Source organism: Nansenia antarctica (genome assembly GCF_963989245.1).
Source record: "Nansenia antarctica genome assembly, chromosome: 8".
In the NCBI taxonomy this organism is placed as follows: Eukaryota; Metazoa; Chordata; class Actinopteri; order Argentiniformes; family Microstomatidae; genus Nansenia; species Nansenia antarctica.
In genome coordinates this window covers 45,730,943-45,753,462 of record NC_137678.1, presented here as the reverse complement: position 1 = coordinate 45,753,462, position 22,520 = coordinate 45,730,943, and the positions used below count along the sequence as shown (strand labels likewise).

At 44.3% G+C, this 22,520-nt stretch overlaps 1 protein-coding gene across 1 annotated transcript in view; it reads left to right on the top strand.

Moving 5' to 3' along the window:
• Window positions 1–932: 932 nt before the first annotated feature.
• Window positions 933–22,520, top strand: part of LOC308163337 (exportin-1-like) — a gene marked incomplete at its 3' end in the record, with an annotated part of 52,588 nt that continues 31,000 nt past the window's right edge. Inside the window, exons 1-2 of the mRNA XM_080537531.1 lie at window positions 933–1,075; window positions 1,425–1,526. Of these exons, the coding sequence (XP_080393657.1) occupies window positions 950–1,075; window positions 1,425–1,526 (228 nt within the window). The 5' untranslated portion in view covers window positions 933–949. The remainder of the gene's footprint in view (window positions 1,076–1,424; window positions 1,527–22,520) is intronic.

Sequence of the window (22,520 nt, the reverse complement as noted above, 5' to 3'; positions counted from 1 at the left end):
ATAAATGTTTATTGTGAATTATTGTAAATATTGTTATACCTCTCAGTTGGCAGTTACCCCGAGACTCAATAGCCGCTGAAGAGAGCTAGCTCACCTTTTTTATTTATATTATTCTTCCGGAATAAACTAAACATAAAGTATGATACCTGTGAAGTCTCCTTGTTCTTCATAAGTGCAACTCCCCCCCCACCACCATTTTTGTTGTTGTTGTCATCACCAGTTAAATTCTGAAATGACTCTGATTGGCCCAAGGGGAGGCTATAGTAACAACTGAAATTCCACATTTAAAAACAATGTCAGCATCTCCTGTCCAATTTGAGCTACAGTCAGGAAATTCGGTACATATTTTCATTCCCTCGTGAGCAACATGTTTGTCATTATGGACCATTTGTTTTTATTCCGTCTCCCATTAATCCCCAAAACATATGTCTGAATAATTGTCACCAATTCACACAAGGGTGGCACTACTTGTCTTTAGTAGCAATTCCAGGCTTCTCCACCCAACAGGAGAACAACAGCTTAAAAACTAGCAACAGATTGTTAGCTTGCTTGTGTCTGGTGTAATCACGTTTGCTAACATTAAACCAAACAATATGAGAAGACCGACATTGTTTTCTTTATTGATAACATTCGACTGTAAAATTACTAATTCACATTTTGATCAATCTTATCAGTCATATAGACTTTATTTCCACACCAGGTTATTTTTAGTCGCTTACTCATAGCATTGAACAGTTTGTGATGCTTGTGAGTTGATCAATACAACCTGCAATAGAACTAGCTTGGTGGAAACAGTTCATGCAATGCTTGTTTACGGGTGGATGGAGGGGAGGGGAGAGGGAATGGTTGTAGTTGGTCAGCTGCTTGTGAGCTCCAATGCTACATGACTTTGCTTGTTGAATGTTGTTCTCTGACCTCATAACCCCCCTCCCTGTCCTTGCAGAGCTCTATGCCAGCAATTATGACAATGTTAGCAGACCATGCAGCGCAGCAGCTGCTGGACTTCAGCCAGAAACTGGATATTAACCTGCTGGATAATGTGGTGAACTGTCTCTACCACGGGGTGGGACCGCAGGTAAGTGCCATCCGGCTCAGTAGCTAGGAAGTAGACTATCAAGTGGTTGAAGATACTTTATGGGATTGATGATGCTCTTCAGATTGTACAATTCTGATGTGATGTTTACTAAATAGTTATCAGTAGGGCTAAGTAAGTGCCTTTTAATGCCCATGATCAGGACGTACCTTAGTGCTGTGTTGAATAAAAGAGCAAAAGGGGGTTAGTCAATTTATGTTGTTCAACATAAATAGACTGAAGATGTCCATAGGCGTTCTGTTAGAAGCATTTGCCATTTTTTTCACTGTGCTTCCAGGGAGATGTGCATATTGTTTATGTTTTATTCTTAAACCTTGTTTCATGCATTTAGCAAAGAATGGCGCAAGAGGTACTGACCCATTTGAAAGAGCACCCGGATGCTTGGACGAGAGTGGACACCATCCTGGAGTTCTCCCAGAACATGAACACCAAAGTAAGCCAGATCCTGGGCACACTAGTGAAGGGACCTAATCTCTGTATCTCTGTAAGATGTGCTTATTTTCAGAACTTTAAAACACGATAACCTTGATTTAACATGATTTAAAACATGGTTTGATAACGTACACAAACACTATAGGCCAGGCCATCATTGTGTCTGCTGAACCCTGTTGATCTCCCTTAGCCCCAAATGACCCGATTTGTTAAATACTTGTGGGGGTGATATACTCTGCTGGTGTTGTTATGGAATTGTAACACTGATGTAGGCATGTTACCCTCCTGCTCTTTAGACTCTCACACTACCGGGGCATTTCTCAGCTAAACAGTCTTCAGTTTGAATCTGCATGCCTCTCCATCACCTCTGCAGTGAAATGCTTTAGTATGGTGCTTACAGTGCTCAGTAATGCTCACCCCTGCACTTGCACAGCTTAGAGCAGAGGTTCCCAAACTGTTTTTAACCAAGGCACCCCTGAAGCTTTCCCCCTTCTCCAAGGCACCCCAACTCTACAAAGATTTTTAAAAATGCCTCAGAGCTTAAACTAAAAACAATACACGATGAATTGGTTTGAAAATGTTTGTTTATATATAATACATAAGTATTGCCCCAATGAATTTTAACAAGATAATAAAAGTCATAAATGAACTGTAATGGATGGGCAAGAATGCATAGGTCAGTCAAACTATCGCTAAATTAAATAAAATTGTGGCCCTCAAGGATTGTACAATATGGGAGGAGACTCAGAGGGAATTCTTCACACAAATAAAATATCAACGGCCTGTATAATCAATCAATGGAACAATGCTTTTTTTTGGGGCTTAAAATAATGCCGTAAAATGTAATTATCATTTCAATGCTCATTCTGAGATTATTATTTCACATCTGAACCAAACGGGTAACTCACAACTATAATAATTTAACAATAATAATCATGACAGAATTGTAAAAATTGAGAGAAATACAAAACAAAGAAATATGTTGTGCGCATTAGTGGGACACATGCGCCTGCTTTTGGGAGCAGAGTCTCTTTATGCGGGGAGAGATAGTGGACAGCGCGACACGCAGGTCCTGTTCCACTGACAGTCGCGTGCGTGTCTTGTTCTTGACGTATGCTAGAGAAGAAAAAGCCAGCTCGCACAAGTAGGAGGTTGGGAAGGGTAAAAGCACCTTGATGGCGCTCTCTGAGAGAGATGGATATTCATGTCCCACAAGCAGTCAAAACCTATCCAAACCTAGCTCACCATGTTTGAGCTTCAGTGTGCGGTCCATAATGAGCTCTGCCAGTTCATCTTGAGCTTTGCTGCTCAAACTAGCGGCTGATGCTGATGAGAGGGGGTTGAACGGATCCCGGAGCCAGTCGAAGTCTTCGTTCATTGGAGGGAAATAGGACTCAAATCTCTCCTCCAGCATACTTAGGTGCGCAGCGATCAGATTCAAGAAAGACGCTGACTTGTGTGCTGCGTCATTGGCCGTCAACGTAAACATTTCAATGTTTTTCTTGGCCACCCCGTCTTGCCACCGTCTCAATTTGGATCGGAATCCGTTCAGTTTGTCTGTCGCTGTCAGGATATTCTCAGCCTTCCCTTGCATTTTTATGTTGAGGTCATTAAGGTGGCTGAAAATATCTGCCAGATAAGCAAGCTTAATCCACCACGATTCATCTTCCAATTGTTCTTTGTATGATTGATTGAATTGATTGAAAACCTTTATTGTCCCCAATGGGGAAATTTTGTTGTCAAACAGCTCAGTTAGGGCAGAAAACATTCAGTACAGAAAACAATATATACATTCAGTACATTCAATAAAAAACATAAAACAGTGCAGGCTCAATAAGTAAAAAGTTCCAAAAGTTCCATCTCCAGGTCTCCCCCACCCTGCAGGGCCTGGTTGTAGAGTCGGAGTGCAGCTGGAATAAAGGACTGTCCAAATCTTTTTGTACTTTGACGGGGGAGAACAAATCTGTGGCTGAACTTGCTCCTCATGGCAAGTCGTGCTCACTGACAAAAGTTATCAGTTCATCTCGGAGCTCATAGACACGGGATAACACCTTGCCCCGCGACAGCCAGCGGACCTCTGTGTGTAATAAGAGCCCCTCATGCTCGGACCCCATCTCATTGCACAATGTGCTGAACAGCCGTGACTTCAGCGGGCGTGATTTTACATAATTAACCATTTTCACCGCTTGGTCCAAGACTTCAGTGAGGAGTAGTTAGTTAGTAACTAGTAGGCCTAGTTAGTAAATTAATATCTTTCAAATCTGAGAAATATATATTTTATTTGCTTATGAACTCCATTGCACATGTAATAAACAAACGTTTATTAATGTATTACTATTATAATTTTATATTATGCTTTTTTTTTACGAGCAGATTTGGCGGCACCCACTTTGGGAACCTCTGGCTTAGAGAGCAACCAGACTACACACTGAAAACCTTGTATGCGCCAGACCATGTCAACTTGACAATGACAGACATGCCTTTTAGTTTATTGGCAAAACAAATATACGGTAACATTAATTTGGTCAATTTAGATTAGGCAAATGGAATGTTATCTTACCCAGTACAGTATCTGTGCCATCATGGAGAGTATAGATCTAGGCCTATATACTTAGTACCTGTATTAGAGACTTCTTCATAGTGATGGTAACGTGTGCTTTTTCCTATTTTGCTTGCCTGTAAGATTGCTCTTAACACTGACATTCATTACTAATGTCTTGAGTTGATCTATCAACAGTATTCAGTATTCAATCAAATTTGTAATTTGCCCAAAATGATCGCATTAGAGGAAAAGAAAGAAAGGAAACAGAAAAGGTAAACACCTCTTGAATTTGTCTAAATTCTGCATTCACCTTTTTCATTTATTAAAAAAAATAACAGTGCATAAATTAAAAAAGCACTTGTGAACGTTTGGCTTTGTTCATAATTGATCATTTTACTGATTTTTATTTTGTCAAGAAATTGAATGAATTCAAGTTGTGACTCTTTGATATTAATCATAATGTTCCATTATGTTGATTGCTTGTAATAGGAAGAAAAGGGGTGTGTCATCCTGTGCATCTTGACACAGCTAGGCTTTGACGGCAGGCCTCCACAAGGTCTACCCTTTTGATTCCCTTTGACTGAATTCTGTTCATCCGTTTCTATTACATCTGTTTCATTGGGCAGAGGGAGGGTGCAGACTGCAGTCAGTAGGTTCCATCGTAGAGGTGTAGAGACTATTATTTCACCTGTAGGGATCACGGCTCTCTCCCTGTTTCTTGTCTCTTCCTGTTTCCACCTCTCTGGTTTCCTCTCTGATCTCTTGCACATCCTCAAAACCTTGCGATTAGGTTTATTTAAAAGGGTTGCAAGGTGTTGCCCTGCCTCTTTTTTGTTCTCTTCCGATCTTGTTTTGTTTCTGTCCTGTCTGTGGAGATTAAAGGTGTAACAAAAAGGCCCTTGAAGCGTTTGCTATGCACCCGTTACTGTTGTACAGTTAGACGCTCAAAGAGGGTGGTTCACCTTTAATACTTTTCTGCAATTCATCTCCCCTCCCTGCGACCTTTGACACTGACACTTGCATTTCATGTATTTGTTCAATCACTGGCTGTTTTCCCACAATTCCTTTGAATCGCTGATCCCTACAGTTGAAACACTACCAATCCAAATAACAGTAGATCAAATAATGAATACACTAACTTGTAAAATATTTTTTGTTTGTTTTCTTTGCTTGTCTTTAAACAACTCTTACGTAAGGATGAATATATAGGGGAAAAAAGTCAAACCTGTCGGTGGTCTTGCTGTTCCTTATGAGAGACACCAGTTTATGGTTAAAACAGGACTTTACTAATTTGGTTCTTTTTTTTTTGGTGTAGCTGAGGTTTGTTAGGGTGTGGCTATTTGCAATTGCGTTGACCTTAAAGTGAGGGGCAGTAAGGCATAAGTGAGTCTTGCCTTGACCCCTTAAAGGCTAACATTTGCATAATGGCAGTTTTACCGAAACCACTATCTCTTAGTATGATGTACTATACTCCAAGCAGCCAAAGACAGTGGACAGTTTAATCATTTTCTTTTCTCCCCTGTCTTTCGCTTTCTGGTGTGATACTGGGAGAAACAGCAGGACTTCTACATGGTTTCAGCCAAATGTCAGCTCATAGGGACCAATAAAGACAATCCAAATGAATGTTTACATACTAATATCTGCATGAAAAAGTGGTTCAATCCAATTGAATCATTTGAAAGAAAAGTAAGATATGTCAGGCAGGCACAATTAACAGCAAATAATTGTGTTGTACCGTTACTCCAATGCACAGCTTGTTGTTGATCAGTGTTGATGTTGTGACTCCTCCCCCCTGACACCGTTCTCTCCTTATGCATTACAGTACTATGCTCTGCAGATTCTGGAAACGGTTATCAAAACGCGATGGAAGATTCTGCCCCGAAATCAGTGCGAAGGTAAGCTGTGCTCACCCACCTGGCTTCTACCTGCTCAAGACTGAAAACAATCATCCCTTCTCTCTCTCTCACCCGTCCTTCCTGTCATAATCTCTACTATATCTGTCATAAAAAATAAAATAAAAAGACTGAAAACAAGAGTGAAAATATCCCTTTAGATGTGTGAGTTGACCATGATGACATTGAGCGATGTGTACTTGCTCATAGTTGGAGAAACTATGGGCAGATTCATTCAGACCTCCTTTGGAATATTGCTGTTGACACTGTGAAAAGCCTTAATTGTGCCAGAGACACACTCCTTTTACTGCCCATCGTGCGGTTGCCAAGTTGAGTGGTGTCCCCTGCTAAGCATGCCGGGTGGTTTTCTGCTTGGCTGGGTTGTATTCACCACTGCAGAAAGGTTGTATTCTGCACCCTGGCACTTCTTTACACGAGGAAAAGACCTAAAGTGCTGTTTTGGGATTGCAAAGACGTTAAGCCTAGTGTAGCATCCTAAGGTAAACTTGCAAACACTTGGTTTGCAGTATCTATCTGCTCTGTTTGTTTAGAGGTCTTTTAGATCTTGGTAAGGGCTGGGCATCTTGGTAGATTATCTATTTGTTTCCTCAATTGTTGACATAGAAGAGCCACTTAACCACCCCCAGCCCCACAGAGCAGAGCAGACCAGAAATCCAGCTGTGGTAACTGTATACTTTTGTACTTTAAATAAATCGTCTTAAACTCAATAACTGTTCTTTGATTCATAACCAATAAGGTAAAATATACAACAGTATGATCATATATGTGAACACCATGTGTTCATATAAATACGTTTTACTCTTTTTTGTAATGTTTTTTCTGGCAATTTGACCATGTCGGTTTGATTTCGCAATGCATGGTTAAACACAGGATCCTCATATTACCCCTCTATAGTTCATCTACTGTTCAAAATAATAATAATAAAAATAAGTAATTCTTCCTTCCTTCTAGCATTGTGACTGCCAACGGCACCTGGTCCTGGTATAGATTTACATTTACATTTTTGGCATTTAGCAGACGCCTTATTCCAAAGCGACTTACAATCAATACATTTGAATACTAAGCATGTGAATCAGCAATCCACCATTCGTTGCAGTAAGAGTAATCTAGCTCGGGCCCGGGGCCACTGATAGAAGAAAAAACCTTCTCCCTATCGCCTTCTACTAAACTTTTTTTTTTTCTTTTTCGGGAGAAACTGAGAAACAGTACAAGGGGGCAATAGAAGTTCTTAGGGACACAGTAGAGGGGAAAGCGGGTGTCTTTAGGAGACGTAGTGGTAAGGGTCAGAAGATGTCTCAGGAGGAGCAGTTAAGATGTAACCTGAAGAGATGGGTCTTCAGTCTACGACGGAAATGGGTAGTGACTCAGCCGTTCTGACGGCCGTGGGGAGCTCATTCCACCAGCGGGGAGCCAGTGTTGTGAAGAGACGTGATCGGGCAGCCCGACTGCTGTGTAGAGGAGGTGGGGCCAGTCGGCCAGCCGAGGTGGAGGAGCGGAGTGAGCGGGCAGGGGTTTGGGGGGTTAACATTTCCTTCAGGTAGGCAGGGGCTGTCCCTTTAGCTGCCTGGTATGCAAGCACCAGGGTCTTGAATCTGATGCGAGCTGCTATCGGGAGCCAGTGCAGGGTGCGAAGGAGAGGGGTGACATGCGAGTATTTGGGGAGGTTGAATACCAGCCGGGCAGCAGCATTCTGGATGAGCTGCAGAGGTCTAATGGCTGAAGCGGGGAGCCCAGCCAGGAGTACATTGCAGTAATCCAGGCGGGAGATGACCAGTGCCTGGGTCAAGAGTTGCGCTGCCTCTCTGGTAAGGAATGGTCGTATCCTTCTGATGTTGTAGAGGAAGAATCTGCAGGAGCGAGCCGTTGCTGCAATGTTCTCCGCACAGGATAGTCGGTTATCCAGGATCACTCCAAGGTTCTTGGCTGTCAGGGAGGGGGTTACAGTAGAGTTCTCCACTGTGATGGAGAAGTCTTGGAGCGGGCAGGCTTTCCCGGGGATGAAGAGGAGCTCGGTCTTGTTAAGATTGAGCTTGAGATGGTGGTCAGCCATCCAAGTTGAAATGTCAGCGAGACATGCTGAGATACGGGTTGCCACGTGTACATCAGACGGGGGGAAGGACAGGAAGAGTTGAGTGTCGTCTGCGTAGCTGTGGTAGGAGAGCCCATGTGAAGAGATTACCGAGCCAAGAGACTTGATGTAGAGGGAGAAAAGTAGGGGCCCTAGGACAGAACCCTGGGGTACTCCAGTGGAAAGGGTTTGTGGAGAAGACAGCGATTCTCTCCAGGTCACCTGGTAGGAGCGGCCCGCCAGGTAGGAAGAAAACCAGGAGTGTGCGGTGCCAGAGATGCCCAGGTCTGAGAGGATGGAGAGAAGGATCTGGTGATTGACTGTGTCGAATCCAGCAGACAGGTCAAGGAGAATGAGAACAGAGGAGAGGGAGGAAGCTTGGGCAGAGTGGAGGGCTTCCGTGACAAGGCAAGGAGCGCAGTCTCAGTGGAATGCCCAGCCTTGAAGCCGGATTGGTGGGGGTCTAAGTGATCCATCTTCCGGAGATAGTCAGTCAGTTGTTTAGATGCCGCGCGTTCAAGGGTTTTGGAAGGGAAGGAGAGAAGGGATACAGGTCTGTAATTGTGGACAGATGATGGGTCAAGGGTAGGTTTCTTGAGGAGAGGCTTGACTCTGGCTATTTTGAAGGCCGCTGGGACAGATCCTGTGGATAGGGAGGAGTTGATTAGGGTGGTAAGGTAAGGAAGGATGTCGGTGGAAATGGATTGGAGAAGGGGGGAGGGGGTGGGATCAAGAGGGCATGTGGTTGCCCGCGTTGATGTGATAAGTGTGAGAATCTCATCGGGGGAGAGGGGGGAAAAAGATGACAATCCAGAGACCGAGTGTCGAGGAGAGAGTTTGGAAGGGGTGTTAGCATTGTTAGTGGGAGGAGGGAGAGGTGGGGGGGAAAAGGTGCTGCTGATGTCGTCCACCTTTTTTTCAAAGTAGGTGACAGAGTCATCGGTGGACAGGGAGGAAGGAGGAGGGGGAGGAGGTGGATTAAGGAGTGAAGAGAAAGTGGAGAACAGTTTTCTAGGATTAGAGGCAGAAGAATGTATTTTGGAATGATAGTAGGATGCTTTAGCAGCTGATGCCGAGGAGGCGTAGTTGGCAAGGAGAGAGTGATAGAGGTTAAGGTCATCAGAAAGGCCAGTTTTTCTCCATTTCCTCTCAGCTGCTCTGAGCTCTAGTCTACAAGCATGTAGCGTTTCAGAGAGCCAGGGAGCTCGAGGAGAGGATCGAGCTGGCTTCAGGGTTAGTGGACAGAGGGGGTCGAAGGATGAGGTGAGAGCGGACAGGAGGGTTGAGGATGCCGCATCAGTGGATAGAAGGGAGAAGGATTCGACAGAGGGTAGGGAGGATAGGACAGAAGAAGAGAGGGTGATGGGGGACAGGGTACGTAGGTTACGACGAGAGGGTCTTAAGTGGTTAGAGGCTGAGAGGGAAGAGGACGTTTTGAGGGGAAGGGAGAAGGATATAAAGTGGTGATCAGAAACTGGAAGAGGGGTAACGGTAAGGTTGGAAGTGTGGGAAGATCTGGTGAAGACAAGGTCGAGCTGATTGCCTGCCTTATGAGTCGGAGGAGAGGGGGACAGGGTAAGGCCGAAGGAGAGGAGAAGGTCAAGTACTCCAGATGAGAGAAGCTTCTCAGATTGGAAATTGAAGTCACCTAGTAGTACGAGCGGAGTGCCATCATCAGGGAAGTAGCTGAGAAGGCCATCCATCTCGCCTAGGAAGTCACCGAGCTGGCCTGGGGGGCGATAGATGACAACAATGTGGAGTTTGACCGGGGAGGAGACGAAAGCAGCATGAAATTCAAAGGAGGATATAGACAAGTGTGCCAGGGGAAGGACAGTATGTGACCACTTGGGCGAGATGAGGAGTCCTGTGCCTCCCCCTCGACCAGAGGGTCTAGGGGAATGAGAAAAGGAGTAGGCGGCAGAGAGGGCTGCCGGTGTAGCTGTGTTTTCTGGTGTGATCCAGGTTTCAGTGAGAGCAAGGAATTTGAGGGCCATAAGAGATGCATAAGCTGAGATAGCGTCAGCTTTCCGGACCGCCGACTGGCAATTCCAGAGACCGCCTGCGGCGATAAAGTCATGGTCAGTAGAAAGAGGTGGGTAGATGAGATTGGAAGGGTTGCGAGGGGGGGTGTAGCATCTAGGTGTCCTCCTGAGTGTCAGAAGAACAGGAATAGGGAGAAAGCACATTGGGATATAGGTCCGTAGAGGGGAAGAGGGCTAATGAACCAACAGAAGTAGGGGTAGCTAAGTGCACTCAGTAGACCGATGTGCCAAGAGAAGACAGCAACACTACAAACACTGGAAGAGAAGGTACTAAGTACCCTGGCTTCCTCTCAGGCCTTCCTCGATGGACTCCCACAGATAGACTCCCTTGTCTTGTGGTCACGAGTCTTGACTCCCACAGATAGACTCCCTTGTCTTGTTGTCACGAGTCTTGACTCCCACAGATAGTGTCACGAGTCTTAGTGTCAGGAGGCTGTCGCAGGGGCTGTCGCTCTCAGACAGGCCAGATATTTATGGACACTAGCAGGCTTGTAGCCACTCCTCACTAACGAGCACTAATGACAACGACTGACAGGTGTTCTCACAGTCGCCTGTATGACCTCCCTGGCCTTGGTCTATCCACTATATAGGGGAGCTAGAAGTCTCCTCCTACTACAAGTTAACACCTACTTGGTCAGAAACTGGTTAGTTTCACCAGAATGACTCTGAAGCCTTTGTTTTGAAAACAGACAGCTTAACTAGATAACCTTAAAACAGACAGCAATCACCCTATTACTTTCCCTATCACTATTACTAATGAACAGACAGGTATCAGTAGTCCAATTTTAACTAGATAGCCTTAAAACAGACAGTTATTTACTCTATTACTAATAACAAGACAGGTATCAACTTATCAGAAGTCCAGCTTACTAGATAGTCTACTTACTCAGAGTGGAGAGAGAGATGACTTCACTGCTAGGTTTCCAAAACCTCTGTCTTCAGGGACAGAGGTTACCAGCACGTGACCCCTGTTGGAGAACAGCCTTTACCGCTGTCTCAATTAGAGTTAAACTTTTTAGCACAATCACATAGCAAACTAAAAGGCACTTAATGAGCGACGTCTTCTTGGTTGTTGCTTCTTCAGGGACCGAGGTTACCAGCACGTGACCCCTGTTGGAGAACAGCCTTTACCGCTGTCTCAATTAGACTTAAACTTATTAGCACAATCACATAGCAAACTAAAAGGCACTTAATGAGCGACGTCTTCTTGGTTGTTGCTTCTTCAGGGACAGAGGTTACCAGCACGTGACCCCTGTTGGAGAACAGCCTTTACCGCTGTCTCAATTAGACTTAAACTTATTAGCACAATCACATAGCAAACTAAAAGGCACTTAATGAGCGACGTCTTCTTGGTTGTTGCTTCTTCAGGGACAGAGGTTACCAGCACGTGACCCCTGTTGGAGAACAGCCTTTACCGCTGTCTCAATTAGACTTAAACTTATTAGCACAATCACATAGCAAACTAAAAGGCACTTAATGAGCGACGTCTTCTTGGTTGTTGCTTCTTCAGGGACAGAGGTTACCAGCACGTGACCCCTGTTGGAGAACAGCCTTTACCTCTGTCTCAATTAGACTTAAACTTATTAGCACAATCACATAGCAAACTATAAGGCACTTAATGAGCGACGTCTTTTTGGTTGTTGCTTCTTCAGGGACAGAGGTTACCAGCATGTGACCCCTGTTGGAGAACAGCCTTTACCGCTGTCTCAATTAGACTTAAACTTATTAGCACAATCACATAGCAAACTAAAAGGCACTTAATGAGCGACGTCTTCTTGGTTGTTGCTTCTTCAGGGACAGAGGTTACCAGCACGTGACCCCTGTTGGAGAACAGCCTTTACCGCTGTCTCAATTAGACTTAAACTTATTAGCACAATCACATAGCAAAGTAAAAAGCACTTAATGAGCGACGTCTTCTTGGTTGTTGCTTCTTCAGGGACAGAGGTTACCAGCACGTGACCCCTGTTGGAGAACAGCCTTTACCGCTGTCTCAATTAGACTTAAACTTATTAGCACAATCACATAGCAAACTAAAAGGCACTTAATGAGCGACGTCTTCTTGGTTGTTGCTTCTTCAGGGACAGAGGTTACCAGCACGTGACCCCTGTTGGAGAACAGCCTTTACCGCTGTCTCAATTAGACTTAAACTTATTAGCACAATCACATAGCAAACTAAAAGGCACTTAATGAGCGACGTCTTCTTGGTTGTTGCTTCTTCAGGGACAGAGGTTACCAGCACGTGACCCCTGTTGGAGAACAGCCTTTACCGCTGTCTCAATTAGACTTAAACTTATTAGCACAATCACATAGCAAACTAAAAGGCACTTAATGAGCGACGTCTTCTTGGTTGTTGCTTCTTCAGGGACAGAGGTTACCAGCACGTGACCCCTGTTGGAGAACAGCCTTTACCGCTGTCTCAATTAGACTTAAACTTATTAGCACAATCACATAGCAAACTATAAGGCACTTAATGAGCGACGTCTTTTTGGTTGTTGCTTCTTCAGGGACAGAGGTTACCAGCATGTGACCCCTGTTGGAGAACAGCCTTTACCGCTGTCTCAATTAGACTTAAACTTATTAGCACAATCACATAGCAAACTAAAAGGCACTTAATGAGCGACGTCTTCTTGGTTGTTGCTTCTTCAGGGACAGAGGTTACCAGCACGTGACCCCTGTTGGAGAACAGCCTTTACCGCTGTCTCAATTAGACTTAAACTTATTAGCACAATCACATAGCAAAGTAAAAAGCACTTAATGAGCGACGTCTTCTTGGTTGTTGCTTCTTCAGGGACAGAGGTTACCAGCACGTGACCCCTGTTGGAGAACAGCCTTTACCGCTGTCTCAATTAGACTTAAACTTATTAGCACAATCACATAGCAAACTAAAAGGCACTTAATGAGCGACGTCTTCTTGGTTGTTGCTTCTTCAGGGACAGAGGTTACCAGCACGTGACCCCTGTTGGAGAACAGCCTTTACCGCTGTCTCAATTAGACTTAAACTTATTAGCACAATCACATAGCAAACTATAAGGCACTTAATGAGCGACGTCTTTTTGGTTGTTGCTTCTTCAGGGACAGAGGTTACCAGCATGTGACCCCTGTTGGAGAACAGCCTTTACCGCTGTCTCAATTAGACTTAAACTTATTAGCACAATCACATAGCAAACTAAAAGGCACTTAATGAGCGACGTCTTCTTGGTTGTTGCTTCTTCAGGGACAGAGGTTACCAGCACGTGACCCCTGTTGGAGAACAGCCTTTACCGCTGTCTCAATTAGACTTAAACTTATTAGCACAATCACATAGCAAAGTAAAAAGCACTTAATGAGCGACGTCTTCTTGGTTGTTGCTTCTTCAGGGACAGAGGTTACCAGCACGTGACCCCTGTTGGAGAACAGCCTTTACCGCTGTCTCAATTAGACTTAAACTTATTAGCACAATCACATAGCAAACTAAAAGGCACTTAATGAGCGACGTCTTCTTGGTTGTTGCTTCTTCAGGGACAGAGGTTACCAGCACGTGACCCCTGTTGGAGAACAGCCTTTACCGCTGTCTCAATTAGACTTAAACTTATTAGCACAATCACATAGCAAACTAAAAGGCACTTAATGAACGACGTCTTCTTGGTTGTTGCTTCTTCATTTTACATTTTACATTTACAATGTATGGATGTCGTATTATGATGACATAAAGATGATTCACTTACTTTAGACAAAATGCACTTGTTGTAAGTCGCTTTGGATAAAAGCGCCTTCTAAATGTCAAATGTAAACGTAATCTATTTTAATTTGTCTTACCTAAACAGAATACAAATTGAATTCAAGGTAGAATGTTTCTTTATTGTCCCCTAGGGGGAGTTAGTTCTGCAGCCAGGTTCACATCAACATCAATATCAACCTCAACCTCAACCTCAACACAATAATCAATACAATAAAATCGCAGAGCTAATTCAGAGAAATGGAAATTCATACCAATACAAAAAATCAACCCCAACACAACAATCAATACAATAAAATCACAGAGCTAATTCAGAGAAGTAAACCTTGAGAATTAAAGGAGCATTAGAAAGAGGAGGATCCTCTCAATACACTAAGTTTTGATTAAGTAACATTTTTGATTAATTAAAATTGATTTTTGATTAAGTAACATTTTTGATTAAGTAACATTTTAAAACATTTGCAATTCCAAATGCCACCGTTTCTGTAGAATGACCCACAGGCGTTCTGTCACCCATCATCGTGATCTTTATTACAACCCTGCCTTTGCTTCCTAAACAAAACGTCCGTTGCCGGGAGAAAGCATGTTCCGTCTGACATGTCGTCCCGGCTTCCAGAACTCCCGTAGCGTGGGTACATAGGTGTCATGTTTGGTCCTGAAGTACCGCTTCACGAACAGCTGGGGGAGACAGAGAGTCCATTAAAAACAGCAGTAGAGGAAAGTTCACCAGAGTAACGCTTCACAAACACCAACAGAGTTTGACACATGTTTTTAGACAGGAGTCAACAGAGTATAATAACTTACCCTGGCTTTGAAATTCTTTGTTGCTTCATCCTCTGAATCGCCAATGATGTCCTCGCCAGCTATCGGAGAGGTCAAGGATGATTCTAAAAGACACAAGGGATAAATACAGCCTTTGAATAACACTGCAAAACAAGTCTAGGTAAAACTACTGATGTTTACATTACTACCTTTGCACATACTGTATATTGCACATTGCGCATGTCTCCTGACATAGCTTCTTTTATACTTCTGCACATTCGATACTGTACAATAAACTACCTCACTGTACATAGCCCATAACTGCATATTGCCCATAACTGTAGTATATACCTCTAAACTATACTGATGTTTACAATACTACCTCTACAATATGATAAACAAGGAAGAGAATGTGAAATGACGTATTTTAGATTTTTATATTATTATTATATAATGACTTGTCCCATATGAGTTCAAGGATGACTGTGAGGCTGTTTCAACTTCAAAAGTGACTGACATTGATATTGCACGACATTGTGATTGAAGCATCAGTTGTCATGACAACAGGTGCAACGTGCCAAAAAGCCGTATCCTTGTAGTATTTCTACCTAAAAAATGATGGCTACTTTTGATCACTTTCAAACAATAAACGAGCTATTGGATATTCACTTCTGGACGTTACAATTTGCATTTCTCAAAACCAACAAACTAAACTAAACGTCAACTTCTATGACGTCTTGCCGCAAGGCCTTCAGGGACATGCAGTTCTACCTATTCTTAGCCAATATAACAGAAATGTACTTCTTTATGTTATGTAACATATTAATCAATCTCTTTTAGCTGTCAATCATGTAACCTATAAATCAATCATGTAACCTATAAAGTTAATCATGTAACCTATAAAGTTACAACAATCCTATACAGGCGGGCCGCCAAGCCCATAGACTTTTACTTGTCAAGGCAAATTCTTAATGTGCAAATCTGTAATTCAAGACTCTCCGGTAATTTATGCACAAGACCCACGTTGATCTCTACTCAGCGCACACACACACACACACACACACACACACACACACACACACATTGGTCCTCCAGGAGGGCTGCTCTCTGTCCCTGTGGGGCTGCTCTCTGAGCCTTGTTGATGGGGGCAGCCATGGCCACAGAGGCATCGGTGGCCTTGGGTGGATCCACCGATGGTCCAGCCTGGACCTCCAGGGGGGCTGCGCTCTGGGCCTGGTTGTCCCCGGGTGTGGCCTTGTCACCCGAACAGACCTGCAGCAGCAGAACAGAGGAGGTGTGGCATCATTCATGGCTACATGGTTACACAACACTGGTATAACTGCAGGGACGTGTGTGCTAATAGTGACGGTTACACTAACTTACAGTAATAGGTCTGTAGTCCATGTACACCATGTCCTCCATCTCCTCCCTGTCCAGCTGCAAAGCAGCCTGCCAGTTAAAGGCATTTCCTTCACTCTTCTTCTTTCTTGGCATTTCTACAATATAACAAAACGATAAAGAGAATGTGAAATTACGTATTTTATATTTATATATTATTATTATATAATGACTTGTCCCCTATGAGTTCATGGATGACTGTCAACTTCAAAAGTGACTGACATTGATATTGCACGATTGAAGCATCAGTTGTCATGACGACAGGTGCAACGTGCCAAAAAGCCGTATCCTTGTACTAGTTCTACCTTCAAAAATGATGGCTAGGACGACATTTAAAAATACATGTAAAAAAAAAGGGTTACAGTTCTAGATTTCAGTTGTTCCTGGAAAATATTTTCTATTCCTGCTCAGAATAAATAATAGATTGTATTTTGAGATTGAAGGTTATTGGTTCAGTACTTGTTGACCGTGATCTTGTAGGTCTGCAACATGACTAATAAATACACAGAATTCTGACTATAAAGTAAAAAGCACTACAAGCGAAATGTATACTTATTGTTCCACTTTGTTGGCCCTGTCTAATAACAACGTTTAGCCCTAGATCTATTCCTGTTTATAGTGGAACCATCACGCTGGCCTACATTTCCCACAACTCCGAACAATAACAAGCTGAAGCGACATCATCTAGATGCGACGTTGCCCTGCGCAACGTTGACCAGCTTCATGGACAGAACACTGAGATATCAACATCTTGCCAGCCGCTAGTTGTGTAAAGCTAGACAGCAAGTTTAGTCATTTTACTCAATTTGAAACTGTAACTCAAATTCGATATTTCAATGCCAAAGATAAGCTGAGAGATTTGCATCGAGCTTACAAATCCTATTAGGAAAAAAAACAAAAACCGTTATAGCTATCGAGGAAACAATCTTGCTAACCAGCAAGACGGTGTTTGATAAAGCCATTTTTGATAGCTTGCTTTCCCCAACCCCCCTAGTCGTAGGCTTAGACATATGTTTCAGCTAATAGTAAACTACCACGCCAGAAGTTAAGTCATTGAAATGTTTACTAGCTAATTCAACTGGCCTCTCACCTTACTCCGGTAGTCTCCGAACTCCTACTACTACAGGTTCCCGCTAGCTCGCGTGCAGGGCCTCCCAGGAATGGCGTAGGAGGGTGAAAGTTGAAATTCTACAATGTCCCATGAAGGGGAAGGAGTGTGTAAAGTTTGAAGAGTGTGACTCTTTCGCAGCCCCTTCCCTGGGCCCAAACGTACCCCATTACTTTAATGCAGGCTTTTCCGGCCTAGTGTCAAATTAAAGGTTAAAGGACTTTAGCTCAGCAACCGTAAGCGCCACAGACACGGTTCAGATATTTTCCGAATCGGCTCGGCCCCACCGACAGGCCACACCCACTTTTATACAAGCCACTCCCCGCTAAGTGTCTAAGCCACACCCTTTTTGATACAGGCCACTCCCCCTAAGTGTCTAAGCCCCTCCCCTTAACTGTCTAAGCCACTCCCACTTGGACACAAGCTCCTCCCACTTTGATACAAGCCACTCCCACTTTGATACAGGCCACACCCACTTTGATACAAGCCACTTCCTGCTTTTAATTAATGAATGAATTAAACTGTCTGGCCACTCCCCTTAACTGTCTAAGCCACTCCCACTTGGACACAAGCTCCTCCCACTTTGATACAAGCCACTCCCACTTTTATACAGGCCACACCCACTTTGATACAAGCCACTTCCTGCTTTTAATTAATGAATGAATTAAACTGTCTGGCCACGCCCCTTAACTGTCTAAGCCACTCCCACTTGGACACAAGCTCCTCCCACTTTGATACAAGCCACTCCCACTTTTATACAGGCCACACCCACTTCGATACAAGCCACTTCCCCTTTTTAATTAATGAATGAATTAAACTGAAAAAAATTGGCCTTCAACCTTCAACTTACCACCAATGGAGGGAGGCACATATACCTGAGGCCCAGGAGCTCAGATGTCACTGGTTATTCCGACCCCAGGTGTCACAAAGTGGTACTACACGAGATGTTACATCTATGGAGTTTATTCTATCACGTCTCCACAGACTAAGTACATGCTGGGAGCTCATGGCTACTCTCCACAGACTAAGTACATGCTGGGAGCTCATGGCTACTCTCCACAGACTAAGTACATGCTGGGAGCTCATGGCTACTCTCCACAGACTAAGTACATGCTGGGAGCTCATGGCTACTCTCCACAGACTAAGTACATGCTGGGAGCTCATGGCTACTCTCCACAGACTAAGTACATGCTGGGAGCTCATGGCTACTCTCCACAGACTAAGTACATGCTGGGAGCTCATGGCTACTCTCCACAGACTAAGTACATGCTGGGAGCTCATTGCTACTCTCCACAGACTAAGTACATGCTGGGAGCTCATTGTACTCTCCACAGACTAAGTACATGCTGGGAGCTCATGGCTACTCTCCACAGACTAATAGAACATACATAGACTCAGTGTTTTGGAGGGAAAACTAGACCGAATTGAAAAGAGCTTCGCCTTTAAAACTGTTTCCCAAAAATGTCATATCAACATTGTTATACAGGTACCGTATAGTCACACCTACCTTCTTGATTTATTCAGTGAAAACTAGTACACACAATCAACAGAACACCATTCACTAGCACATAGCACATAGCATAGCATTAGAACACAGTCAATCAATCAACTAGCACTGCAACAACTAGCATAGCTAAAGGCTATCATGTACTATACTAAACGGCATTTCTAGTAACACAATATTACATCACACTAGTCGTCGTGTTTAAGCCCAGGATAAAGATGTTCTTCTCCTGGGTTGATGACCGGAGGAGATAGCAAAGATGGCGCCGTTAGCATCACAAACACTATGATAACATCCTCCTCCGTAGTAGTATCTAGTCTATCTCAGTCACAGACATGTTCAACAACAACACGTTTTACAACAAGGAATGGTAAATAAATAAATGGTAAATGGACTGACTTATATAGCGCCTTATTACAAAGCGCTTTTACAAAGGCCTCTCATTCACCCATTCACACACACATTCACACACCAATGGCGGCGAGCTGCCATGCAAGGCGCCGTCCCGCTCACTGGGAGCAATTTGGGGTTGCAACTAATAAACACAGTCACACGAGCTGCCATGCAAGGCGCCGTCCCGCTCACTGGGAGCAATTTGGGGTTGCAACTAATAAACACATAGTCACACGCCTCCCGCCCAACCTGGATCCATACCAGTTCGCCTACAGAGCCCACAAGTCCACAGAGGACGCCATCGCGACGACTCTCCACTCCACTCTATCCCACCTGGAGAGGGGAAACAGCTTCGCGAGACTGCTCTTTGTGGACTTCAGCTCTGCCTTCAACACCATCCTTCCAGACAGGCTAGTGACCAAACTACTAGACCTGGGACTATCACACTCTATATGTGCATGGATCAAGGACTTCCTGTCCGACCGCCCCCAGAGGGTGCGGGTGGGCTCCCACACCTCCACAGCCCTCAGACTCAGCACTGGGTCCCCCCAGGGCTGCGTGCTAAGCCCCATCCTCTACAACCTCTACACCTACGACTTCACCCCCGTCCACCCCAGCAACTCCATCGTAAAGTTTGCAGACGACACCACCGTGGTGGGCTGCATCTCGGGGGGGGACGAGGCGGCGTACAGGGATGAGGTAGAGCAGCTGAGCAAGCTGTGCAAGGTTAACAACCTGCTGCTGAACCAGTCAAAGACCCAGGAAATCATCGTGGACTTCAGGAGGAAAAAATCTGAGGTCCAGCCCCTGCTCAGCGACGGAGGGAGCGTGGAGAGAGTCTCAACCCTCCGATTCCCGGGGGTGCACATACAGGATGACCTGTCCTGGAAGAACAACACAGCAGCCATCATCAAGAAGGCACAACAGCGGCTCTTCGTCCTGAGAGTCCTCAGGAAGGACCACACCAGACAGGAGATACTGGTGGCCTTCTACCGCTGCGCAGTGGAGAGCATCCTCACCTACTGCATCTGCAACTGGTTCTCCAGCTGCACAGCCGCAGAGAGGAATGCGCTACAGAGAGTCGTGAGAACGGCCCAGAAGATCACCGGCGCCCCCCTCCCCTCTCTGGAAGAGCTGTACAACACACGCTGCCTCAGGAAGGCCTCCAAGATCTCCAGAGACCCATCCCACCCTGGATACGAACACTTTGCTCGGCTGCCCTCGAACAGGCGGTACAGGACCATGTTCGCAAGGACAAACAGACTAAAGCTCAGCTTCTACCCCAGGGCCATCCAGGCCCTGAACACAGCAAAGACCTAGGTTCTGGGCCCTGGACAGTCTGGACGGATTGATGGCAGCTGCTGGATTGAAAAATCAGGTGTAGTGCTGAGGCACAAATGTGTACATTTCAAGCCTGCAAACTGCGACACTTGAAATGAATGTGCAATAACACTATGTGCAATATGACAACCCTAGGGTACATAAGGTTGCAGAGAAATAGGAAATGTTAGAATAGGTATAGCATAGCATAGAGTACAGCACAGTGTTTTATCTGTACAGTATAGTATAGTGGATAGTGTACATAGCCTTTATTTATGTAAACCAGCTCCTTTCCCTTCTTGTCTTTTTAGTTTTTTTTTCTTTCCTAGCACCAGGGGAGTCACCCCTCCCAAATTTCGTTGTTTGGTACCTGTACTATAGCAATGACAATAAAGACCATTCACCATTCACCATTCACCATTCATTCACCATTCACCATAAAGTTATGCTCTGTATATATATATATATGGGTATAGTACACTTACACACAGGACAAAGTGGCCTGGAACCCACAGTGGAAGGATAAGGGCATCCTTCTGATCAGCATGTTCCTGTTCAAAACCATGTACTGTCTGCATTTATCATTTTTATCCAACACTTAACTGGGGTGTGCATGATTATACATGATAATTTGATGAAGTCCTTTCTCATACATGTAGTGGTTTTTTTGGCTTAGTGTTAGGAAACCATTTAATTTACCTTGATGAAATTTAGGACCAACACAGCTAATGTGCTGATGTCCCATGAAGGGCATGCCAATTGTAATGCTGGATACAATGTTGTCTACATAGCTGTTTATGTTATTCAAATACCGGCTCAATCATTTGACTTACTGGGAAATGGCTCATGGGATCACAGTTGTGGGGCTGGACCCACGTTGCGGTTACATGAAGGTCAGCAATGAAAACCTCCTTTCCCTGTAGAATTCAAGTGCATCTAAAATTAGTCAATGCTAGAAAATGGTACGTAAAACATATGGCTGAGTTCCAGCTATCTATTAAAATCACAACAAGGTATATAAGCCACAACATTACCTTTTCATCCAGTACTTCAACAATCAACTATCCTTAGTATAAACATTTCTTGCATAAATGATTTGAAAAAAACATACCGTCGTAAGGCGATGACATAGTCTATGCAAATATGCAGGCGCAATATGCAAATATGCAGGCGCGGTATGATGACGCGCTCCAACCACTCCAACCAAATATGGTCCATCAAGCGTCCGGGTGATAGGCGTGATGTCCGCAGCTGGATATACTTGGAGAGTGTTTGTAAGGCTGGCGGACATCTTAGGTGAGTCTGGTTGTGTTGTAAGGCTGGCGGCCATCTTAGGTGAGTCTGGTTGTGTTGTAAGTAGGGATGTCCCGATCCCACTTTTTCACTACCGATACCGATACCTGGGCTTCGGGTATCGGCGATACCGATACCGATCCGATATTTGTATACATTTTTTGACCCCTGAATAATAACAAATACCTCCCCAGTATATAGTCCACACCAACAACAGTTAAATTAAAGACTGCCAGCCTTTATTAAAGCAACAAAAATAGTACTCTGCAGTACTCAGTGACCAGTACTCAGTAACTGGTTTAAAGTTAAAACTATTTAAACAGCAGCATTCAGCATTGTAGAAAAAATAGTTATGTCTGGTCCCTGGCTTGTTAGGCTGCAGTAGGTCACGCAACAGATTAAAGGCCTTTGGACCCATTACTGACAGAAACGTGGCTACCCTTTTTTCATCAGGAATGTCATTAGCTGATAGGAAATAACCAAAACGCTCAGAGTATGCGCTCCATTGTTCCACATGTTCATCAAAAGGGCCAATATTTCCAATAACTCCAGCCATCTTCCTTGTAGGCTCCTGGTTATCAGTATTACCTTCTGACAATTCCTCTTCAGCTGATAATTCCTCTTCAGCTGACATTTCCCCTCCAGCAGACATCCGTGTCAATCACAACCGACGCTGGGCGCGACGCGCGGTGCCAACTAGCTGCATTAGCTTCACACTGCTAACAAGAACACAGCCACGTCCTAATTAACTCAACTCCACACACATACCGTTCGCGGGAGTTCAAACCACCTCGTCGCCAATTTGTTATATACGGAGACAGGTTTATGACTGCCATAAAACCATAAAGTAGTCGGAGCACGGAGCTTCAGTTAGTGCGTCTTTATTTCCACTCGGTACTTCAATACAAAGACAACAACCCGGTCTTCCCAACATGCA